Source organism: Sporisorium graminicola, chromosome SGRAM_14 (genome assembly GCF_005498985.1).
Source record: "Sporisorium graminicola strain CBS 10092 chromosome SGRAM_14, whole genome shotgun sequence".
In the NCBI taxonomy this organism is placed as follows: domain Eukaryota; kingdom Fungi; phylum Basidiomycota; class Ustilaginomycetes; order Ustilaginales; family Ustilaginaceae; genus Sporisorium; species Sporisorium graminicola.
Window position 1 is genome coordinate 39903 of NC_043724.1, and position 18713 is coordinate 58615.

The 18713-nt window shown below is 56.1% G+C and overlaps 4 protein-coding genes across 4 annotated transcripts; 1 reads left to right on the top strand and 3 right to left on the bottom strand.

The window, feature by feature from the left end:
• Nucleotides 1-1363: 1363 nt before the first annotated feature.
• On the bottom strand, nt 1364-5272 carry EX895_002276 (uncharacterized protein; the record flags this gene model as incomplete). Its single annotated transcript, XM_029882875.1, has 1 exon — nt 1364-5272. The coding sequence occupies one exon, from the start codon at nt 5270-5272 to the stop codon at nt 1364-1366; it is 3909 nt and encodes a 1302-aa protein (XP_029740630.1).
• A 4352-nt stretch (nt 5273-9624) lies between these two features.
• EX895_002277 (uncharacterized protein) lies at nt 9625-12446 on the top strand (the record flags this gene model as incomplete). Its single annotated transcript, XM_029882876.1, has 2 exons — nt 9625-9646; nt 9769-12446. The coding sequence occupies 2 exons, from the start codon at nt 9625-9627 to the stop codon at nt 12444-12446; spliced, it is 2700 nt and encodes an 899-aa protein (XP_029740631.1).
• Nucleotides 12447-12974: 528 nt separating this feature from the next.
• Nucleotides 12975-14969, bottom strand: EX895_002278 (uncharacterized protein; the record flags this gene model as incomplete). The annotated part of the gene is made up of 1 exon (XM_029882877.1): nt 12975-14969. One exon carries the CDS (start codon nt 14967-14969, stop codon nt 12975-12977), a length of 1995 nt encoding a protein of 664 aa, XP_029740632.1.
• A 2224-nt stretch (nt 14970-17193) lies between these two features.
• EX895_002279 (uncharacterized protein) lies at nt 17194-18543 on the bottom strand (the record flags this gene model as incomplete). Its single annotated transcript, XM_029882878.1, has 1 exon — nt 17194-18543. One exon carries the CDS (start codon nt 18541-18543, stop codon nt 17194-17196), a length of 1350 nt encoding a protein of 449 aa, XP_029740633.1.
• Nucleotides 18544-18713: the final 170 nt, after the last annotated feature.

The window sequence follows — 18713 nt, forward strand, 5'->3', positions numbered from 1 at the left end:
CGTCACTGGGCTTGGCATTTGAGCGTGGCGAGCTCGCCTTGGCGCCATATGGGACCTGTATGGGGGCGTACGCATGCTCCATTAATGATTGACGTTGCCTTGCACACCTGATCGAGCGTTTCACACCTGATCGAGACCCTTGTTGCCCTTTGCTGCTCTCCCTCTCCCTGGGGTATCGTAGAGTCAAAGCGTTGACAGCGAACAGCTGCTCCAGGGTCCTCGTGAGTCAGCTAGGTGCCCAATTCGCTCTCCGCTGCTAAAGGACCCCTTGTCCGTAGCCGCTCGGTTTCTCTCGTTGCGCTTGATCAAGTCCAGCAAAGCGAGGTTAATGAGAGCTGCTGGGCTTCGCAAAGGAGCACTCCGCACAAAGATCCTGAGCATGGCGCTCAACACATTCCCGCGACTTGATCGAAGGCAGAAGTAGATGCCGAACAGCTCACCTCCTACGGTGCCTGCAGCCGAGTTTGACGTCAGTTCAGTCACGCTGCCCCGAACGCTGGCGCCGGGCAACCAGCTTGACGAGTCATCTAACGCGATCCCCTTCTGAATCGATTGACGGAAGAGAAGAGGTCGAGTCTTGTATGGTACTGCGCTGGGATTGGGGTACTTTCTGCCGCCGGTCTAGATGCGAGCACATGCCAAGAAAGCTACTATAACGCAACAGGCGCCTCTTTGAGACTGAACTCAGCACTTTATCCAACCGTCCGCCATTCCAATCTGCCAACCGATCGACGGGCGTCCTATGTGTGGGAAAGATCGAGAGTCTTGGCTGCGCCTGCTTTCCGCAGTTCTCCCGTATGCAGGCCAAGGGTCTTCGTCAAACGTGAAAGTTCAACTTATCATCGCGGCTACCTTGACTCTTGAGCACAAGCTCATCCCCTTCACTGCTTGGCTTGCCTTGGCACACACAAAACCCTAGACCCAGTCACCCTTGACCTTACCCTATTGGATGCAGGCCCAAGTCACTTCGACGTCGATGGATGGTTGTCACACTCGATTGGCTCTGTGTCTCGCGCTCTTGGCACCGCTATCTCGCCAACGATTAGGCTTCATCTCGATAAAAGCAACACACGCGCTGCCAAAGCCTACTCAAATCTAAAGACAAGCAGTAAGCAGTCGACGCATGAACAGAGATGATTGAACAGAAAAAAGAGTGTGATCATTTCCTCGCAGGGAACCGAGCCTGTTGTCGAACAAGATACATGAAGATGAACCGAAAATGCAATACTTTGGACGCTGCGAGGAGAGCCAAAAACGCTCAAGACCTCGCTAAGATCTGCAAGAGTTCGGGTATAGTGAACAAACCTCCTTCTTCCTTCCCTGGTCTCGCCTCTCACCAATGTGTGTCGCCAGAGCAGTCTCCTCATCGCATCGAAGCAAACGACGCAGACCAAGCCGTGAAAGCCGCAGCATTGTCATCCCTGAAGTAGAGATACTCGGTATCCGTGCGGGTTGTCCACGCCTTTTGATCGCGCAGGATCATGGCCTGCTGCGCCCCAAAATTGCGTCCATCGCGGTCAAAGCTGGAACGATGCTGGTGCTCCAGCCCTTCGCTCAGAATGTCGAGGTCGCTCATCATAGCCATGAGCGAGGAGATGGTGCGTTGGTTGGCAGCCTCGCGCACCCTCCTTTGTATGGAACGATGCACCACCAGCGAGCGGCGTTTCGACTGGTTGGGCCCATTGAGCGCCTGCACCACCGTATCAATGATGCGTCGTGTCTCGGTGATGACTCTAAGCGCTTGGCCGTAGTTCTTGCGCGAGATGAGCAGCAGCGAGCGCGTCATCATCTCCGAGACCAGCACTTCAAGTCGTCGACGCGTCACTGTTGGCTCGGCTACCACTGCTGCCAAGCCAGGCGGACCATTCGTCAATGGATCGGTGGAGTGCGTGTCAATCTCGAGCGTCAGCACACCCGGATTGGGAAGTCGCGACGTGTTCAATCCCGTAGCGGGATCTTTGAAGCTGACGTCGGCCTCAAACACGCCAATCTCCTCCACCATCTGCTCGAGGAAGCCCTCGGCTCCATCAGAGTCCGCCAAGCTGAGATCTTGAATGCCCATCCTCTGCATAAAGTCATCCGTGGCACTTCCCTGCTCAATGGGGCCCAGACCGATGCTCTTGCTATCGCGCCTATTCTCCATCAAGGTCGGCAGCAAGCTAGCCAGATCCAGTTCGAGCTCGACAAGCAGGTCCTTGGCTTCACCAAACTTGATCTCGCCGATGTCGATGTCGACATCCTTGCCGGACGAGGAAATGATGGCGCCTGGCAGACCTGCAATCTTTCGGATGCGGAAACAGTTGTCTTGAGGAACGCCAATGTGAACCTTGACGTCCGTCAATGCGACCGACATCATGGAGCCGAGACAGCCGGCAATGCATTCTCGTAGCTGGTACCATTCGCGCACAAACGTGTACGAGCCTCTGGTGTGGTTTGAGATAAGCCAGAGCGACGAAGGGTCGTGCGTTTTGCCGTAACCAAAGCAGTGGATGGCGACGTTGGCCGCCTCTGCTCGTGCCATGACCAAGTCCATCTGGTTGCGCTTGGGCCCGTCAGAGGTGTCGTTGATCAGCATCATTGTCGTCACCGGGTTCTTCGCTTTCCTGCCGAGCACCACGTCGAGGCCGACATTGACCGCCGTCACCGAGTCGATGCGCTCACTGGAGCCTCCCAGCTGGGTGAGATCGACGTTGAAAGGGTCCGCATCCGGTGTATCCCAAGGACGGCCGATGTTCTGGATGAATTCCTGCAACAGGTGTCGGCTCGCTTCGCGGTGCGGGTTGAGCAGACCTGTCCTCTTGACTTCGCCGTCGATACCTACGGTAAATGCAACAATCGAGATGCGGTCGTTGGGCCCGAGGTTGTGGACCACAAAGTCGAGCGAGGAACGAATGAGGCGCAACTTGAGCGCAGCCGACGAGCTTATGGAGCCCGAAACATGCTCCGGCAGCACCGACGGGACCGAGATCATGAGGACAAGGTCGATGGGCGTGTGAGGGAGCATGCTGGGGGGTGGGACTCGGGGATCTAGACCACCGGAGCTCGCCCATTGCTGATGCGAAGGCACTGTGTCGCTCGAGACCGAAACTCGTTGTGCTGCTTTGGCGCCGTTGGCAAGGTTGCTATTGTGGCTTGAAGAGACACTGGACATCCTTTTGCTGTTGCGCGCTTGGAGGGTCGTAACTCCTCCGTGGTGAGAGCCAGACTTTCCGCTCAAGACGGAAGCAGAGCCGCTAGTGACGGTCTGCGATGCAAGAGGACGCTGAGGGCTCAACCCGGGAGCCCCCGCAATATCAGTCGCTGTTGCAGTCGATTTTCGGTGTTCCGGCGAATCAGATGAAGTCTGAACAGTAGGAGCTGCAGCAGTTTGAGCAGCTGGAAGGGCGGAAGCAGGATCAACGTTTTCGGTCAACTCTTTGAGACGGGAGCGCCACACGTCCATGGTACCCGTCTCTCGGAAGCACAGCACAAATTGTTCGAGGTTCTCGTCATCCATGGTGATGCTGAGACTGTGTTCGTCCGCCACGGACGAGTCGAGAACGCGCCGAATGTGACGGAGGTAGATGCGACCTTTGAGCTTCAAGGCAGGTTTGCCAGTCTCGGCTTCGACGGCATTTGCGTTGCCAGCGTTGGCGTCACTATTTGAGATGAAACGTCCCAAGCCTTTGCGTCGCTCTTCAGTGACGCAGAGCAGCGCTTCTTGGAAGAGGTAGACGTGGAATTCACGGACCACGGAATCCTGACGAATGTTGAGCAGGTCGTGAAGAACGAGAGGGCCAAAGTGTTCGATCGAGTGGCCCTTCCAGTCAGCCACGCGATACTGTAGGTCGTCAAGAATGGCGCGAGTCGGATCGGCGGCAGGGGTGCCGGCCGGAGTAGCACTTTGATCTTCGATCGTGTCGGGGCGTGACATGACGTTTTGTTTGTCGCCTTGCTCGGTGAACCCAACACTTGCCTCGGGCATGGGGCTGCGGGAAGGATCGGCAGTTGCAAGCGCGTCGACACCATGAGTTTCCCAGCCTGTACCGCTTCTCTTGAGATCATCTGACCAGGAATCATCGTCCTCGCGCGCTCCATCTGCGCTCTTCTCTTCAGCAAACTCGTCCGAGATGGTGTCGAGCGCATGATCGCGCATCTCGTAAGGAGTGCGACGGCTAGGCACTTCGATGGACAGCACCGAGACCACATTGAGCTTTCCGTTCTGCTTTCCGCTTGGTTTGCAGTAGATGGTGGGGAACTCGGGTTTGGCTCGCAAGGTCGGGAGGGTCTGACTGTTGGACGAGCTAGACGAGAAGGAAGCAGCTGAGCTCATCGTGTTTCGCGCTTTAAGTGGCTGCTGCGACTCCAGTGGGTCGTCGTTGTGTGCTTGCGCGCTCTCTTCTTGGTCAGCAAACGAGTGCGTTGATCGGGACTGAGGATTATCGGAAGCAAGCGTCTTGATCCCAGCGAGCTTTTGTGATTTGCTGGAGTTGCCTTCGCCAAGCGCAATGGGCTTTCGGCAGACACCGCACATACCGGGAGAAGAGATGCTTTGCCTAGAAGCGGCACCAGCTCCACGGAATCGACTGCCCGAATTATGAGCGGCCATCAGTGCCTCGGGAGGGCCGTAGATGGCAGTGAAGCATGCGTTGTGCAGGGCATGGCCACACAAGGGAACGACGTGCGGCTTTTCGCCCGCAAGCCGGTGCGACAGCGGCTCCAGACAGACGGGGCAGTCAACTTCGGACATCTCGGTGAAAGTAGTAGCGCCACCCACGGTATTGGAGATGTCAGAGGAGAAAGTACGCGAGAAAGACGAGTGGGCCTCGCTCATCTCTGACACGGACAAGGTCCTGCTCATAGCAGGATTACGGGCGGCGGAGAAGGAGGCTTGCTGGCTGCGGTGATGGAACGAGTCGATCGAAGGCTGTGCCCGGTCAACGAGACCCGAAGGTGCGCGCCGTTCTTGGCGGTTTATGACTTGTACTTGGGGCACACCGGCACCCATCATACGTTCGAGCTTGGTCTGCCTAGCAGCGTCTCTCGAGGTGGACACGGATACGCTGCGTTGCGAGTGCAGCCCTGCCGATGCAACACCTGGCGAGACGACTGCGTGGTTTGCAGAGAGAGAACGAGCCGAGGCGCCATTGCGTGCATCCGAGTAGACTCCAAGGTGCTTGGTCGATGCCGTGTCGATCGATCGCCATAAGGCTTGAGCGTCGTTGCTGGTGGAAACGTCCTTGGAGCTCGAAAGTTTTTTGACTCGGAGCGAGCCGACGTCGAAGAGACCCATGGTAGTGGTACGGTTTTGCCGGCGAGGGGACGAAAGGTGGTCGTGGTCGATCTGGCGAAGACGGCCGTCGACGAAGATAAATGTCACAAGATCAGATCGGATCGTCCGAGCAGGTATTTGTGGGCGAATGCGATACAACTGACTTGTGAGTCAATATGCGAGATTGGCCTGTGATGTGTGTGGAGAGAAGAGCAGCGAGCAAAGAAGAAGAGGCCCGAGTGCACTTTAAAGGCAGCCTACAGCAAACGGGATCCTGCCGAGCTCTAGCGCGCACTTCAACAGTCCGGGCGTATGGCCTGTGGGACGCTATCCTGATCGAGCGTCGACTGCAAAATGGTGCAGGCTTGAGCGTTTTCCGCGGGGCAAATAAGAAGATGCACACAAGGATGATGTGGTGCGCGGCTTTAACGTTGGCAGTTTGATGCTTCGCACGCCTCTTGACAATAGTCGGGTGCAACACCCAACGCTCCAGCGCTTAGCAGACAGATCGAGCCTCGAAGACCGGCGAATACGGTCGCGTTTTGGACCGAAGAAGCAGAGATTAGTGTGGGTGAAGCAAGGAGCCAATGGTGGGCACTGCGGAGCGTGACAACGCGAGAATGCAAAGTGGCGAAGCGCACGTGTGCTTGTTTCGTGACGGTAAGGTGAGATACGAAGGGAACGCTTCCGACGACGAAAATGATGGGAGGAGGAGGAAGAGGATGATGGTGCTGAGAAGAGACGAGACTCGAGTGGTGATGGCAAGGGGATCTGACCATCAAAGGCCAGCGGGAGAGACACAGACGGCCAAGAATGGATAAGGTTCAGACGGCTGCGCAGGAGAAGAAAAATAAAATCGGGGCTGAGACCAACAGGCAATTCCGCCGTACGAGCAGCACTGGTTCCGCCTCGCTTGTCAAACGACATGCAGCAAGTTAGGCAGGTGAGGCGCAGCTCTTTACGGCAAATACTGTATCTCTGCTCGTCTTTCCATTCGCGTCTTTCCTGCTCATTGCTGCTGCTTCGACTAGACTGTTCTAGCCTCAAGCACTTCGCCGACGGCTGCAAGTCTCATTGTCGAGGAGAGAAGCTCCGGAAAGCGCCCACAGAGCGAGTGCTGGAGCATGAATCCGACGATGAGATTTGCTTGCTGCTCAACAAGCCACTGCAGCGCAATGGGCGGAAGCCGGCATGGTCGGCTGCTGCAGGTCCTCGGGAAGAGCACAACGCATGGGAACCCAAAAGACAGGCATTTTTTATTTTATTTTGTTTTTCACAACAAGAAAAACTCTTCTTTCCGTCCTGTCACACTGAAGGGCCTCGACACCTTCTCTTTGGGCGAAGAATGAAAAGCTGCATGAACAAGGCATGCAAGAATTGTTTCCCCTTTTTCCCCTCTCAGTTGGCGTAGAAGCGGGACCGAGGAAGGGCAGAGGCCCTTGCGCCTACCCTCGAGCCGTCGCCCAACCAACGACCGACTATGGACCAACGTGAATCTCGCAGCCTGTCAACGCCTTTAGGCCGTTTCGAGGGCCACCGCAAGAACCTTACCAAGAAAGTGCCAAGGTTCAAGAGTCCGTTGTCACTCGAGATGAGAGAGGGTGCCGCGCAGCTAGCTCAGCAGCGATATCGACCATTGTTGTGCTGCCATGGGTGCAGCGACGACCCAAAATGAACGACCGTTCGATTGTCAAACAACAGTCGAAGCTACCGACCCACTGCAGTGGATCTGCTTTGTGTGCATAAGCATACAGCACTGTGTGTGGGCGAGATGCGGCAACATTGGCAAGTGAGAAGCTGTCGTCGGCTTTCAACTTTGTTCAGCATACAAGCAGTAACGTCGCATGAGACGTATTTCTATGAGTGTGGTGCATGATGGAATTTCTGCTGCTTCTTTTGCCAATCGAATGCTATAGGTGCGAAGCAGAACTTCGCTGGATCGGACTCTGGAGCGGATATCGAAAATTGATGCCGTGGGCGCCGAAAAAGTTGCCCGAGCTGAGAGTCCGCCACGATTCATCGTGGATGTGGCGCCGGGCCACGTCTCTCTACCACAGCGTAAAACTTTGAAAGCTTCTGTTACGAGGGTGCACTGGTTGCTTTTGCCGTAAACGTATCCCTCGATACGGCTGAAAGAATGGGTAGCTTGGTCTGCCCAAGGCATTGCGGCCTTTGTTTCGTCACATTCGAGGTAACAGCAGCTCCAACTTTCGATGTCCACCTGCAGAGGACCGTCGATCCCAGTGTCGTGCCCGTCGTCCTTGCAAGGATATAAGGTTGTCTGAGCCCATCGTTGAGTATGGTATCGCATGCTAGGGTATATTCTGACCCACCTTGTGTGTGCAACACCTTAGTGTGAAACGGTAGCGAGGCTCGCATGCTCGACAAGCGAGCACCCAGCTGCCAGGCGACGCCGAATGTGGCTTTCCTTTGATGATCTGTGCGCACAGCTAGCTCGTTCATTAGAGTCTAGAAAGCAGTCATTGGGGCAGCATTTCTCGCCAGAAGCATCGAATCGCGATGCCAGAATGGTTCCGAGGGGCTCGTTGCAGGCGCTAATGCTGGGCGTCGAGATATCTTTGAAGTAAACCAACTCTTTCGGCAAAGCGTACCGAATGCGGCGACCAGCTACCAGCTACCCTGAATGAACCCGAGCCTGCGAACCGACGGCTTTCGGATGGTGCAGAGTCGCGTCCAAGTTGTGTAGTGTAGAGTTCAAGACGATGCAAGGGGTGTCGGCTAATGCTTCTGTAGTAACACGAGTGCTCGCTTGCGCTTTTTTGGTCGCCGTAGGACTTTTCTCGCGAGATTGCCCCTCGCATAGCGCAGTTCCAAGTCGGAAGCTGTCCCGATCGAATCGTTCATCGGCTTGGTACGGTGTCGCATCGCCACGATTGACCTGTCTTGATGCATCATGTCAGAGCCGCTCTCAACCTGTCATGCTGACAACGTGCTTGTTCAGCTCGTCAGCGCCTTCAGTCGACGATTGCTGCTCTTTCGCATGATGAGCAACGAACTCTTCTCCTGCCATGCCGCTGCAAGCGTCTTGAGCCATAATTACCATCATGCAGCAGCCATCATCATCATGACACACTGAGTCTAACATGGCTTCCGGTCTGGCGACTTGTAGTGATGGCAAACAACATACGACGTAGGCCAGCTCGGCTTCCGGCGAGGCACACGCTGACCGTTTCTTGGACGAGCGATCACGATGCATAGCCGAGCGGTGTGGAGAGGCCCATAATACCTTATCTTATGCCGATCATCACGGAAGCCTACACGGCGTCATGCGGAGAGGACAGGTATGTGGATGCTGGATCGGTGAGGGCTTGAAAAGTCTCGGCCATCGTCTCAGGAGCTGTCAAGCCCTATGGGCACAATTCGGGGTCGAGGAGACGCGCGCGCGCTCTCTCTCTCTCTCTCTTTCGTGACACGCGATGTGATGGTCTTGGCAGGAAAAGCTGTCCGTGATTTCGCAGGACGCGACCCCCTTTCTGGCGTAGAGTTGGATTCTGAATGTGCTGCCATGTTGTTGGACGGCGAACACGCCAGCTTAGCCCAGCCTGGGATATTGTCCTGTGGAAAAGATAAAGTGTGTTGGTCTCTCGCAGATTTATTTTTCTTTTAACTTAACTCCGGATTGACCTGTAATTTACACGCCTTGAAACGCGTCCCTCCAAGTCGCGTCCAGCTCCAGATCAGCCAGGCTGATAATTAAAAATTCCAGACAGGGAGGCGAGCATAATTCGCTCTGGCTCGGAGAAGAGCTGCAGGCCGGTCGAGGTTCAATGGCTCAGCTTCTGGTCACAACTTCCCAACCTTTGTGAGATTTCAGACGTCACGTCCAGCCAGTCCGCGATTTCTTTCCAGCGCGTCTCAGAGCACATCTCAACCAGCAGTCAGCCAGCTCGCGCTCGCCGAGGTTTGATGAGCGCGACGTGGTGTAAATGACGAACTTTCTACAACGCGCCAACGCGAAAGGCTCAGTCGGCCTGCCTGTCTGCTCTCTTGCCTTCTGCTTCGTGCTCTCATAGAGAGCAACACCTACGAAAACATTGGAAATTTTGCTTCCACAGCGTAGCACACAGCGCGTTGCAGTCACACGCTAGAGTCACATATAACTCAGCCTCGATTCCGTCTCACCATCTCTCTTCCTCCTCCATCGTCGCACTGGTTCCTCTCCATCGTACTCCCCCCTTTTCCTAGCATTGTTCCTTTCCTCGCATCTGCTGCCACGTCGTGCGCACGTCGTTTCTATCCCTGTCTTGTTCTCGCTTTGACACCACCTTTCTCGGCATAGCCACCACCACCGCATATACCATTCAGCAGCTTTCCAGCATTCCGCACTGCCATCGCGGTCATAACCACACAAGATGATCTACGTATACAAGCGAGGTAAGTAGTTGGGTCCGAAACGCGCGTGTCGGCCATGCTGGTCACCAGCACGTCAACAGGTACTCGTCTCTCCGCGTCAACCAACTTGCTGACGCGCTTCTCCTTTCCTTTGCATGCCACAGATGGTCGCAAGGAGGTGGTCAAGTTTGACAAGGTCACAGCTAGAATCTCCAAACTCTGCTACGGCCTGGACCAGAACTATGTCGACCCCATCGAGATCACCCGCAAGGTGATCGAGGGCATCTACGAGGGCGTTACCACCGTCGAGCTCGACAACCTCGCTGCCGAGACCGCCGCCTACAAGACCACCACGCATCCAGACTACGCTGTCCTCGCTGCGCGTATCGCCATCAGCAACTTGCACAAGGAGACCAGCAAGAACTTCAGTCAGGTGGTCCAAGCCCTCTACGAGTATGTCAACCCCAAGAACGGCCGACACAGCCCCATGATCTCGGACGAGACCTACAAGGTGGTCATGCAGCACAAGGACCAGCTCGACTCGGCTATCATCTACGAGCGCGACTTCCACTACAACTTCTTCGGCTTCAAGACTCTCGAACGCTCTTACCTCCTCCGCATCAACGGCAAGGTTGCTGAGCGTCCCCAGCACATGCTCATGCGTGTCGCTGTCGGCATCCACGGCCAGGACATCGAAAGCGCCATCGAGACCTACAACCTCATGTCGCAAAAGTACTTCACCCACGCCTCGCCCACCCTCTTCAACGCCGGTACCCCGCACCCGCAGCTCTCGTCGTGCTTCCTCGTCACCATGAAGGACGACTCGATCGACGGCATCTACGACACGCTCAAGACGTGCGCCATGATCTCCAAGACCGCTGGTGGTATTGGTCTCAACATCCACTGCATCCGCGGTACCGGCTCCTACATTGCCGGTACCAACGGTGTCAGCAACGGTATCGTACCCATGCTCCGCGTCTTCAACAACACCGCCCGCTACGTCGACCAGGGTGGCAACAAGCGCCCCGGTGCCTTCGCCATCTACATTGAGCCGTGGCACTCGGACGTGTTTGAGTTCCTCGACCTCCGCAAGAACCACGGCAAGGAGGAGGTGCGCGCCCGAGAGCTGTTCTACGCGCTCTGGATGCCCGATCTCTTTATGAAGAGAGTCGAGCAGAACGGCGACTGGTCGCTCATGTGCCCCAACGAGTGCCCCGGCCTCGCCGACTGCTACGGCGATGAGTTTGAGCGCCTCTACGAGCGCTACGAGGCCGAGGGCCGTTCCAAGCGCACCGTCAAGGCGCAGAAGCTCTGGTACGCCATCCTCGAGTCGCAGACCGAGACCGGCAACCCTTTCATCCTCTACAAGGACGCTGCCAACCGCAAGAGCAACCAGAAGAACCTCGGAACCATCAAGTGCTCCAACCTCTGCACCGAGATCATCGAGTACAGCGCCCCCGACGAGGTGGCCGTCTGCAATTTGGCCTCGATCGCCCTCCCCACCTTCATCGACCCCGTCGCCAAGACGTACGACTTCAAGCGTCTTCACGAGGTCGCCAAGGCCATCTGCAAGAACCTCAACAAGATCATCGACATCAACTATTACCCCGTCGAGGAGGCCCGCCGATCCAACATGCGCCACCGTCCCATCGGTATCGGTGTCCAGGGTCTGGCCGACGCCTTCATGATTCTGGGCTACGCTTTTGAGTCGCCCGAGGCTCGTCGTCTCAACGTGCAGATCTTCGAGACCATCTACCACGCCGCTCTCGAGCGCTCGTGCGAGCTGGCTCAGGAGCACGGCACCTACGAGACCTACGCCGGCTCGCCCGCCTCGCAGGGTGAGCTGCAGTACGACATGTGGGGCGTCACCCCCTCGGACCTGTGGGACTGGGCCGAGCTGAAGGCCAAGATCGCCAAGCATGGTCTTCGCAACTCGCTGCTGCTGGCCCCTATGCCCACTGCCTCGACCAGTCAGATCCTCGGCTTCAACGAGTGCTTCGAGCCTTACACGTCCAACATCTACTCGCGACGTGTGCTCGCCGGCGAGTTCCAGGTGGTCAACCCCTGGTTGCTACGCGAGCTCGTCGAGCAAGGTCTGTGGAACGACACGATGAAGAACCGCATCATCGCCCACGGTGGTTCCATCCAGAACGTGCCCGGTATCCCCGACCGCATCAAGAAGCTCTACAAGACCGTGTGGGAGATCAGCCAGAAGGCTATCATCGACATGGCTGCCGACCGTGGTGCTTTCATCTGCCAGTCGCAGTCGCTCAACATCCACCTTTCGGCGCCTACCTTTGGTCAGCTCACCTCGATGCACTTCTACGGCTGGAAGAAGGGTCTCAAGACCGGTACCTACTACCTGCGTACCAAGCCTGCCTCCAACGCGATCCAGTTCACGCTTTCGGTCGCTGAGGTCAACGAGGCCAAGGCCGCGGCTTCCAAGCGCACCGGCACGCCCGTCAATCAGATCGAGGAGGCCCCCGCAGCTGTCGTTGCTGAGGTCGCCTCGGCCGCTCCCGCCGTCGTCGCTGTCAAGGCTGCCAACGCAGTCGAGTCCTTGACGCAGGGTGTAGGCCAGCTCGGCATGGACGGCACCGTCACCAAGGACGGCCCTGGCATTCACAACCCGGACGAAGTTAAGGCTATTCAGGAGGCCAAGGTTGCAGCAGAGAAGGAGCAGCAGAAGACGGCCCAGCTTACCGAATCCGCAACCAAGGACGGCGACGTCGACCCCGGCTTTGCCGCAGCGCTCGAACGTCAGCGTCTGCGTCAGTTGGAGGCGGACCAACTGGTCTGCAGTCTGTCCAATAAGGATGCATGTCTCATGTGCTCTGGTTGATTCTAACGTCCTTTACCATGCTCTTCGTTGTACATTCTCACTGTCCCGCCCGTCCCTAACATGTACTTGTAGTCTAATTCGTTCTCGTTCATCGAACTTCGTCGCTTTGAATTCTTCTGTCAGCCTTGTTGATTGTTGATTGTGCAGTCGTAGTCGCCGACGTTGCTCTGAGTACTGGCAGCACACCTAAACATGTTGGCAACGGCTCTAACATGGCTCGTGTAGAGAAGCAGAACTCCTCTTATCCCTGGGCGTGCAACAATGAACCGTATGGGTCGGGTCGCGGCGCCGGGAACGGTAGAAATCGCAATAGCAAGAGCAAGCCTTTCAAAACCTCAGGTGGCGAAGTCAAAGCCGCCATGTCTTGGGAACTGTGCCGGCTCAAGGGGAAACGAAAGGCTCGCACTATGACTTGGAGCTCAATGCGTTGTTGTTATCATCACTGAGTCGACAAGGACGACCAGCCCCCGAACAAGTTCTGCTTCAGACATTTTACCATCTCGCGGAGGGGTGCAAATAGATTCTTTTTCAAGTCGAAGGGCTGCCATAGGGGGTTTCGAGCTCGGCCAGCTTGCCACGCGGTCGGAACCCTTCTCTGCCGCCACCAGCGGCGTAGTGCCAACCAGAAATCGGACTGCTCGCCCTCGAGGGAGGAGCCCATGGCGGAGGCGGAACGTTGGCATCCCTGTTCTCAACCCAGGCTCCAGGCGCCGTGGGAACGCCTTCAAGCAGTCGTTGTTCTGCTTCAGTGAGCTCTTCCGTGGTGCGACCGCAGTTACACGTGGCGTGCGAGGTGCCTGTGCGGTCAGGAAGATAGCTGACGGCCCACGGTACATTATCTGGAAGCGAGCGGGGTGTCGAATAGCCGTGATGACGATTGCTTCCGTTTTGATCGATGTGACCCGCCGAGGCCGGTGTCAATGCATGCAGACCGATGCTGCTCAGACCATTGCCCATCCTGCCGCGGTTGTTGCGGGTGGGACTCGAATTGCGGCTCTTTCGACCCGATCCGCCAAAATGAGCGGCAAAGCCGTGTCGTGTAGGCGAGCTGTCGCGCGAACCAGCCCGGGAGTTGGCCGCCGAGTTGAACGCGGAGCTGCCGCGAGAGCCGGGCAGCGTCTGATTGAGCGTGGTGGTGCGCTTCCAGTGTTCGAGCTCTGGATGCGAGTTGCGCAACGATGAGGGCGGGGTTGGTGATGATGGTCTCGAGTTGGAGGGCGACTCGAGCGAGTAAGGCGGGAGGTGAACTGTGTCATAGGTGCAGCAGCACGAGGGGATGGTGGTGGCTCGGCGCATAGAGAACACCTGTACCTTGGGCTTGCCGTAACTTTCGCTGTCCTCCCTCGTATCCAACACATCCTTGCGAGAGAAGAACACCTCGGCGCCCATCTCGTGGCTGACGCGGATCTCTGCACGAGAGCCCCGGACCGTACTGGGTCGAAGAAGGTTATCATCGGGCAAGCGGACGACCGACTTGATCCTGTAGCCGTTTTCGAGATGCATGGGTGTCGCTGGTTCCATTGGAGTGACGGGCGCCGATACCGAGCCGTTCAGTGGCAGACCAAAAGGCGAGAGGTTGGCAGGCCCAGGGCCGGCTCCGTGGCCGGGACGACCGGGACCGCCGTTGTCCATGTCTCCGATCCAAATCGAGTCCTGAGGGCCAGCGGCGTCCGTGTTCTGCTTGGTCTTGTACGGCATGTAGCCTTTCTCCCATAGACGTAGCTTCTCGGTGGGGAGCTTGAGCCAGCCTTTGCGCACATCGCTGTATAGCTCGAAGGTCTGTTCGAGAAAGACGCGGATGACGTGGACGTTGAGTCCTGCGGGTGGGTCGGGATGATAGAGACTGAGGTTCGCGGTCCCTCCTACGGTGAGAGAGGCCGAGGTGAGCGAGACAGACAGCGGGCCGAGCGCTTCGTGCACGTCGTGGTACTGTATGTCCAAGGGTGCGGGACCGCCGTCCGAGTTGACATGGAGCATGATAAAGATCTCCTTCCACGTGGAGATGTTGTTACGCGCACGACCAGCGCCGAGAGCGGTTGCGGTGAGAATGTAACGGACGCGACCGTGCTTGCTGCGCTCAAATGGTGCTGTTGAGGCCGGGATGATGAAAGCAAATTCGAAGCCATGGACGCCCTTGTCGAGGTGAATACCTTCTGAGACATTGCAGTTGGGCGTCTTCTCTTTTTCCTTGCCCTTGGATCGCGACGGGCGGACGGGAATGGCGCCAGGAGTACCGTCGTTCATGATCTCTACTGTTTTTTCCATGATGACCTTCTCCTCCCATCGAATCGAGGAAGCTGAAGATGAAGCATTCTCGGGAATGGCGAGTGTCTGCACACCTTGGAGGACGACTTTGACACCTTGGATGTGACGCTCGCTGGGGCACTTGATCTCGACAAGGCCACGAAGCGTCTTGTCGTCGCCTGGGAACTCGGAGTTGGGCGGTGCAGGATGGATGAAGATGTCCTGCGAGACTAGATGAAGCGAGATCTCGCAGGGGTGGTGGACAATGGAGCTGAACATGCTTGCAGGATGGCAAGGCCAATAGCACCCCGCTTTGCTGGGAAGGAGAGCGACGTCGGGGTGAGGGATGGCCACCAATGAGAAGGGAGTCGGTCAGCGTGAAGGAGCGTTTGGGATGCCGCAATGACCGATCGGTGTGGTTGCAAGAAGCAGGCGATTAGCGAGTGCCCACGTCGACAAGCTGCTCGGCTCTATGTGAAGCCACAGCACGGCCGACGGATGGACCGATCCTTGTCCGTTGCTTGAATGCCCTTTGAGGATGCTGTGATGGTGATTGTAGGAAGGAGACTCGGTGAGATTGAGTGGGAGTGTGACTTGAACGGATTTGCAACGAAGTGTGCGTATGTGTGTTTGCGTCGGTGGGACCGATTGCGTGTGCAAAGCTTATCGGCACCAGAGCGTCGGTCACTTCTGCATTTTCTGTCCGATGAAACTGGGACTGGGATTGAGCCAAAGTTGTCCGCAACCGCTCGTCTGTCCCTGCAGCAACACGCTTGCTTGCTCTGTGTGATGCGATTCTCTGCTCAGCGAAGTTTTTGAACCTTTTTTTAGAGATTTTAGCGGTTTCTGAGTTCGCTTCTGACTCCGAAGATCAGACAAAAGGCAGATCTCTCCACAAGGTGATTGGCGTGATTAGCACATACTCGCGAACAGTTCACAGAGAGACAGAGAGGGAGCTTTCTTTTGGGTTCTCGAACGTCGCTTGCGGCGTCATCAATGACGACGGCCAAATTCTCGGATGAACTAGAGCATGTTTCTATTTCTCTAAAGAGAGAGAAAGAAAGAGAGGTGAACATGCGCTAAGCGCTAACGCCACCAAAGCAAGGCTCAGATGACTTCCGAACGTATGTTGAGGATAAAGATTGTCCATGGCACCACCTGTTCTTCTATGCATCGATTGCAGAGGCCTGCTGCACGGCTTACAACTGGTCGGTTTCAACGTCGGAATGCAAAAGTCCGGTGTGCTGGGACCAACACGCAGAGTAAAGTTGCGATACTGCCGAAATTGGCGATACACAGCCACTTTTAGCTCTTTTCCGGCTTGATACTTTACAAGGCCATGAGTCAGACCGGTCGGCGCAGTGACGAGCAGCGAAATGACAGAGGAGAATCTGAGATGAAGTTGGCTGAGCCGCTCGGCGAATTTTTCGTTACACACACGTTGTCGAGATCCGAACCTTGAGCGAATCGCACGTCCGTTGCATTGTCCGACCACCCTCTTTCATTCCGTCTATCTCGGTCTTGTCGCTTTCTTCGGCTGCATCGGCACACGAAACAAACCATGCTTGTGGCCGTCGCAAGCTTCGTCAGGGGATCTGTGGCTCAGCGCCGGAGAAATAGGCAACCGAAGGAACGTTTCCATTAAAAAAAATACTCTCCTAGCGAGATTCAGGGTCCAGACTGGTCGGTGCTCGGCGAGCTAGCGAGTCGATCCCACCCTTCTTGACTGAGTTGCGTCGCCCAGCGTGTGCTTACAGCGTTGTGACGTCCGAAAGCGTGCCGAGGTGTATCATGCTCGGATCTCCTGCTCGCTGGCTTCCCTTTTCCGATCAAGGCTATGTACAGATCGATAGCATGGTCGATGGGACCTCCATCGCTGCCTCGAAGTCGCAGCATGGCGGCATGTGTGGTCTGACTCATTCCACGCACCAGATACTGTAATCTCGTCAATAGAGCCATCGAAGGCCACGTTGTTCTGCGAAGCTGCTGTACACTTTCACAGCCACATTTGCAGGCTGGTCTCGGTCGTCTCGATATCGATCGCGAATACCTTTGTCTAAAGCACGAGCTCATGCGTGCGAGTTGCCGGGTGGGACTCTGATCAGATCGCGGGCGTCCAAAAGCAACTCAAGACCGGCGACTTTTCGAGTAGCGCAGGCGACATCATCTTTTGATCTTCGCCGTGCCGTTGATGCGGGAAAAAATGTCAATCGATAAGCCAAAATCGCGGTGGTTCTGAGGAATCGCAGACAAAAACGAACTACGACGTCGGAAGAATTTTAGTTCTCATTTTCTTTCCGCTTTATGCACGTCTGACAGCTCAACTTGCATACAGCCAAAACGCAGCCAAAGGAGCTCAGTGCATAGAGTAGTCATGCATCTTTGGAGATTGCAAAGGATCATTGTAAGGTTGGCGCAGCCCGCAGACAGAGAAGTGGACCTTGATTACCTCGCATGTGAGCCGAACTGGGAGCAGTCGAAGGATCCCAATCCGGGTCCACCCTCATCGCGCTGAGGAAATGGCAGCGCTTTCGTCCGGTGAGAAGCGTGACACATCGACAAGCTCGAACTTCATCTCGTTCATCGGCCTTGAAATGTCGCTTTCGAGCTTGGTACCTGATACGGAACGACTGTCGCCCACATCTTCTTCCTTGAGAAAATTGTTCGACGATCTCGTCCTGAACGCTTCCGTTGCGTGTAGATGCTCGACCAGCCGCCGGAGGCTTTTGAGGATGCGACCCTTATCGTCCAGAAAGTGCGTTGTTACTCGTGCTGAGCTGGACGGCATGACAAAGAAGAAGGTCGTTTGGTCTACGCTCAAAGGCTTGTCTCTCTGACACGAATGAGGCACGCAGATGGGCAAGATGCCGTAGCCGCTATCATCTTTCGCATTGCCCTTCGTGTAAAGCTGCTTTTGGGTCCTTTGTGGCGAACTGCCCTTTGATGGCTTGGCATCTTGAATCTCGACTGCCGTTGCAAATGCACGCAGAATGTCTGCCGGGATGGCCGCTCGCAGGAAATTTGGCGAATCTGACTTGTCGTCCTTCAATCCGATGTGAGGACAACCTAAGCTTGTCTCGTTGTCCTTAAGCTTCTTCTTCTGCTCTTGTGCGAGTCCGGCAGTCCGCCCGGAGGCACTCTGCGAATCGCGCTTCTTCTTGGCAGAAAAGCCTCCGTTAATGGCTCCTGCCTGTCTGAGACCCCTGATGAATGCTTCCGAGATGGCTTTTCCGACGAAGCAGACTGTTCTAGGCTTCCTCTTCTGAATCTTGTCGAGCAAGACGGGAACACCATCGATGAGCTCGCTTGGAAGTAGCTCGTTGCCTTCCGCTGTGGGCCTTGGTGCCAAATTGGTGAGACCAAGTGAAAAAGGTCGCAAAGAGGGGAAATCGACGTCTTGTTCTGGCTTCATCCTCTGCTCGGTGATGCCGGCTATATGCAGCGATGGATAAAAGTGGTTGGAGCGATGTGCAAAATGATGGCCAGAATGTGACGACTTCACACCTGGATTGATGCCACAGAACATGATATCGTTGTGGTCGGCAAAGAGGTCAGGCAGGCCCTTGAGGTGCGCATAGATGCTGCCAGCCGCCGAGTTGGGGTCATCCCGCGTGCGTTTGATCCTCTTGCGCGACTTGTTCTTCAAGACACCATTCTGGCCGTGCAAGGCATCCCGTTCGGTCATTTTTGGGTCCATCACCTGTTTGTTGCGCTTCTTTGATGGTGAAGCAGATTGGCTCCTGGGCTGATATGCTTCAGGGTCGTCATCGTCGATGTCAGAGTGTGCAGACGGCAGATTTGCGAATCGTGCTTGCCTGGCACGAGGACTTCTTCGCAGCGAGGTCGAGGGCATCGAGGCTTTGTGGTATACAGATGACCGAGAAGCACCTGCGGCGCGTTCCCCTTGGTATTCGAAAGAAGCTGCAAAGTGATGAGGCAGCTTGGCCTTTTGTGGGGGAGAAACAGGCACACTCGGTGTCGATGCCATGCTGCGACGTGCTCCGCCACGCTCCACGTAAGCCG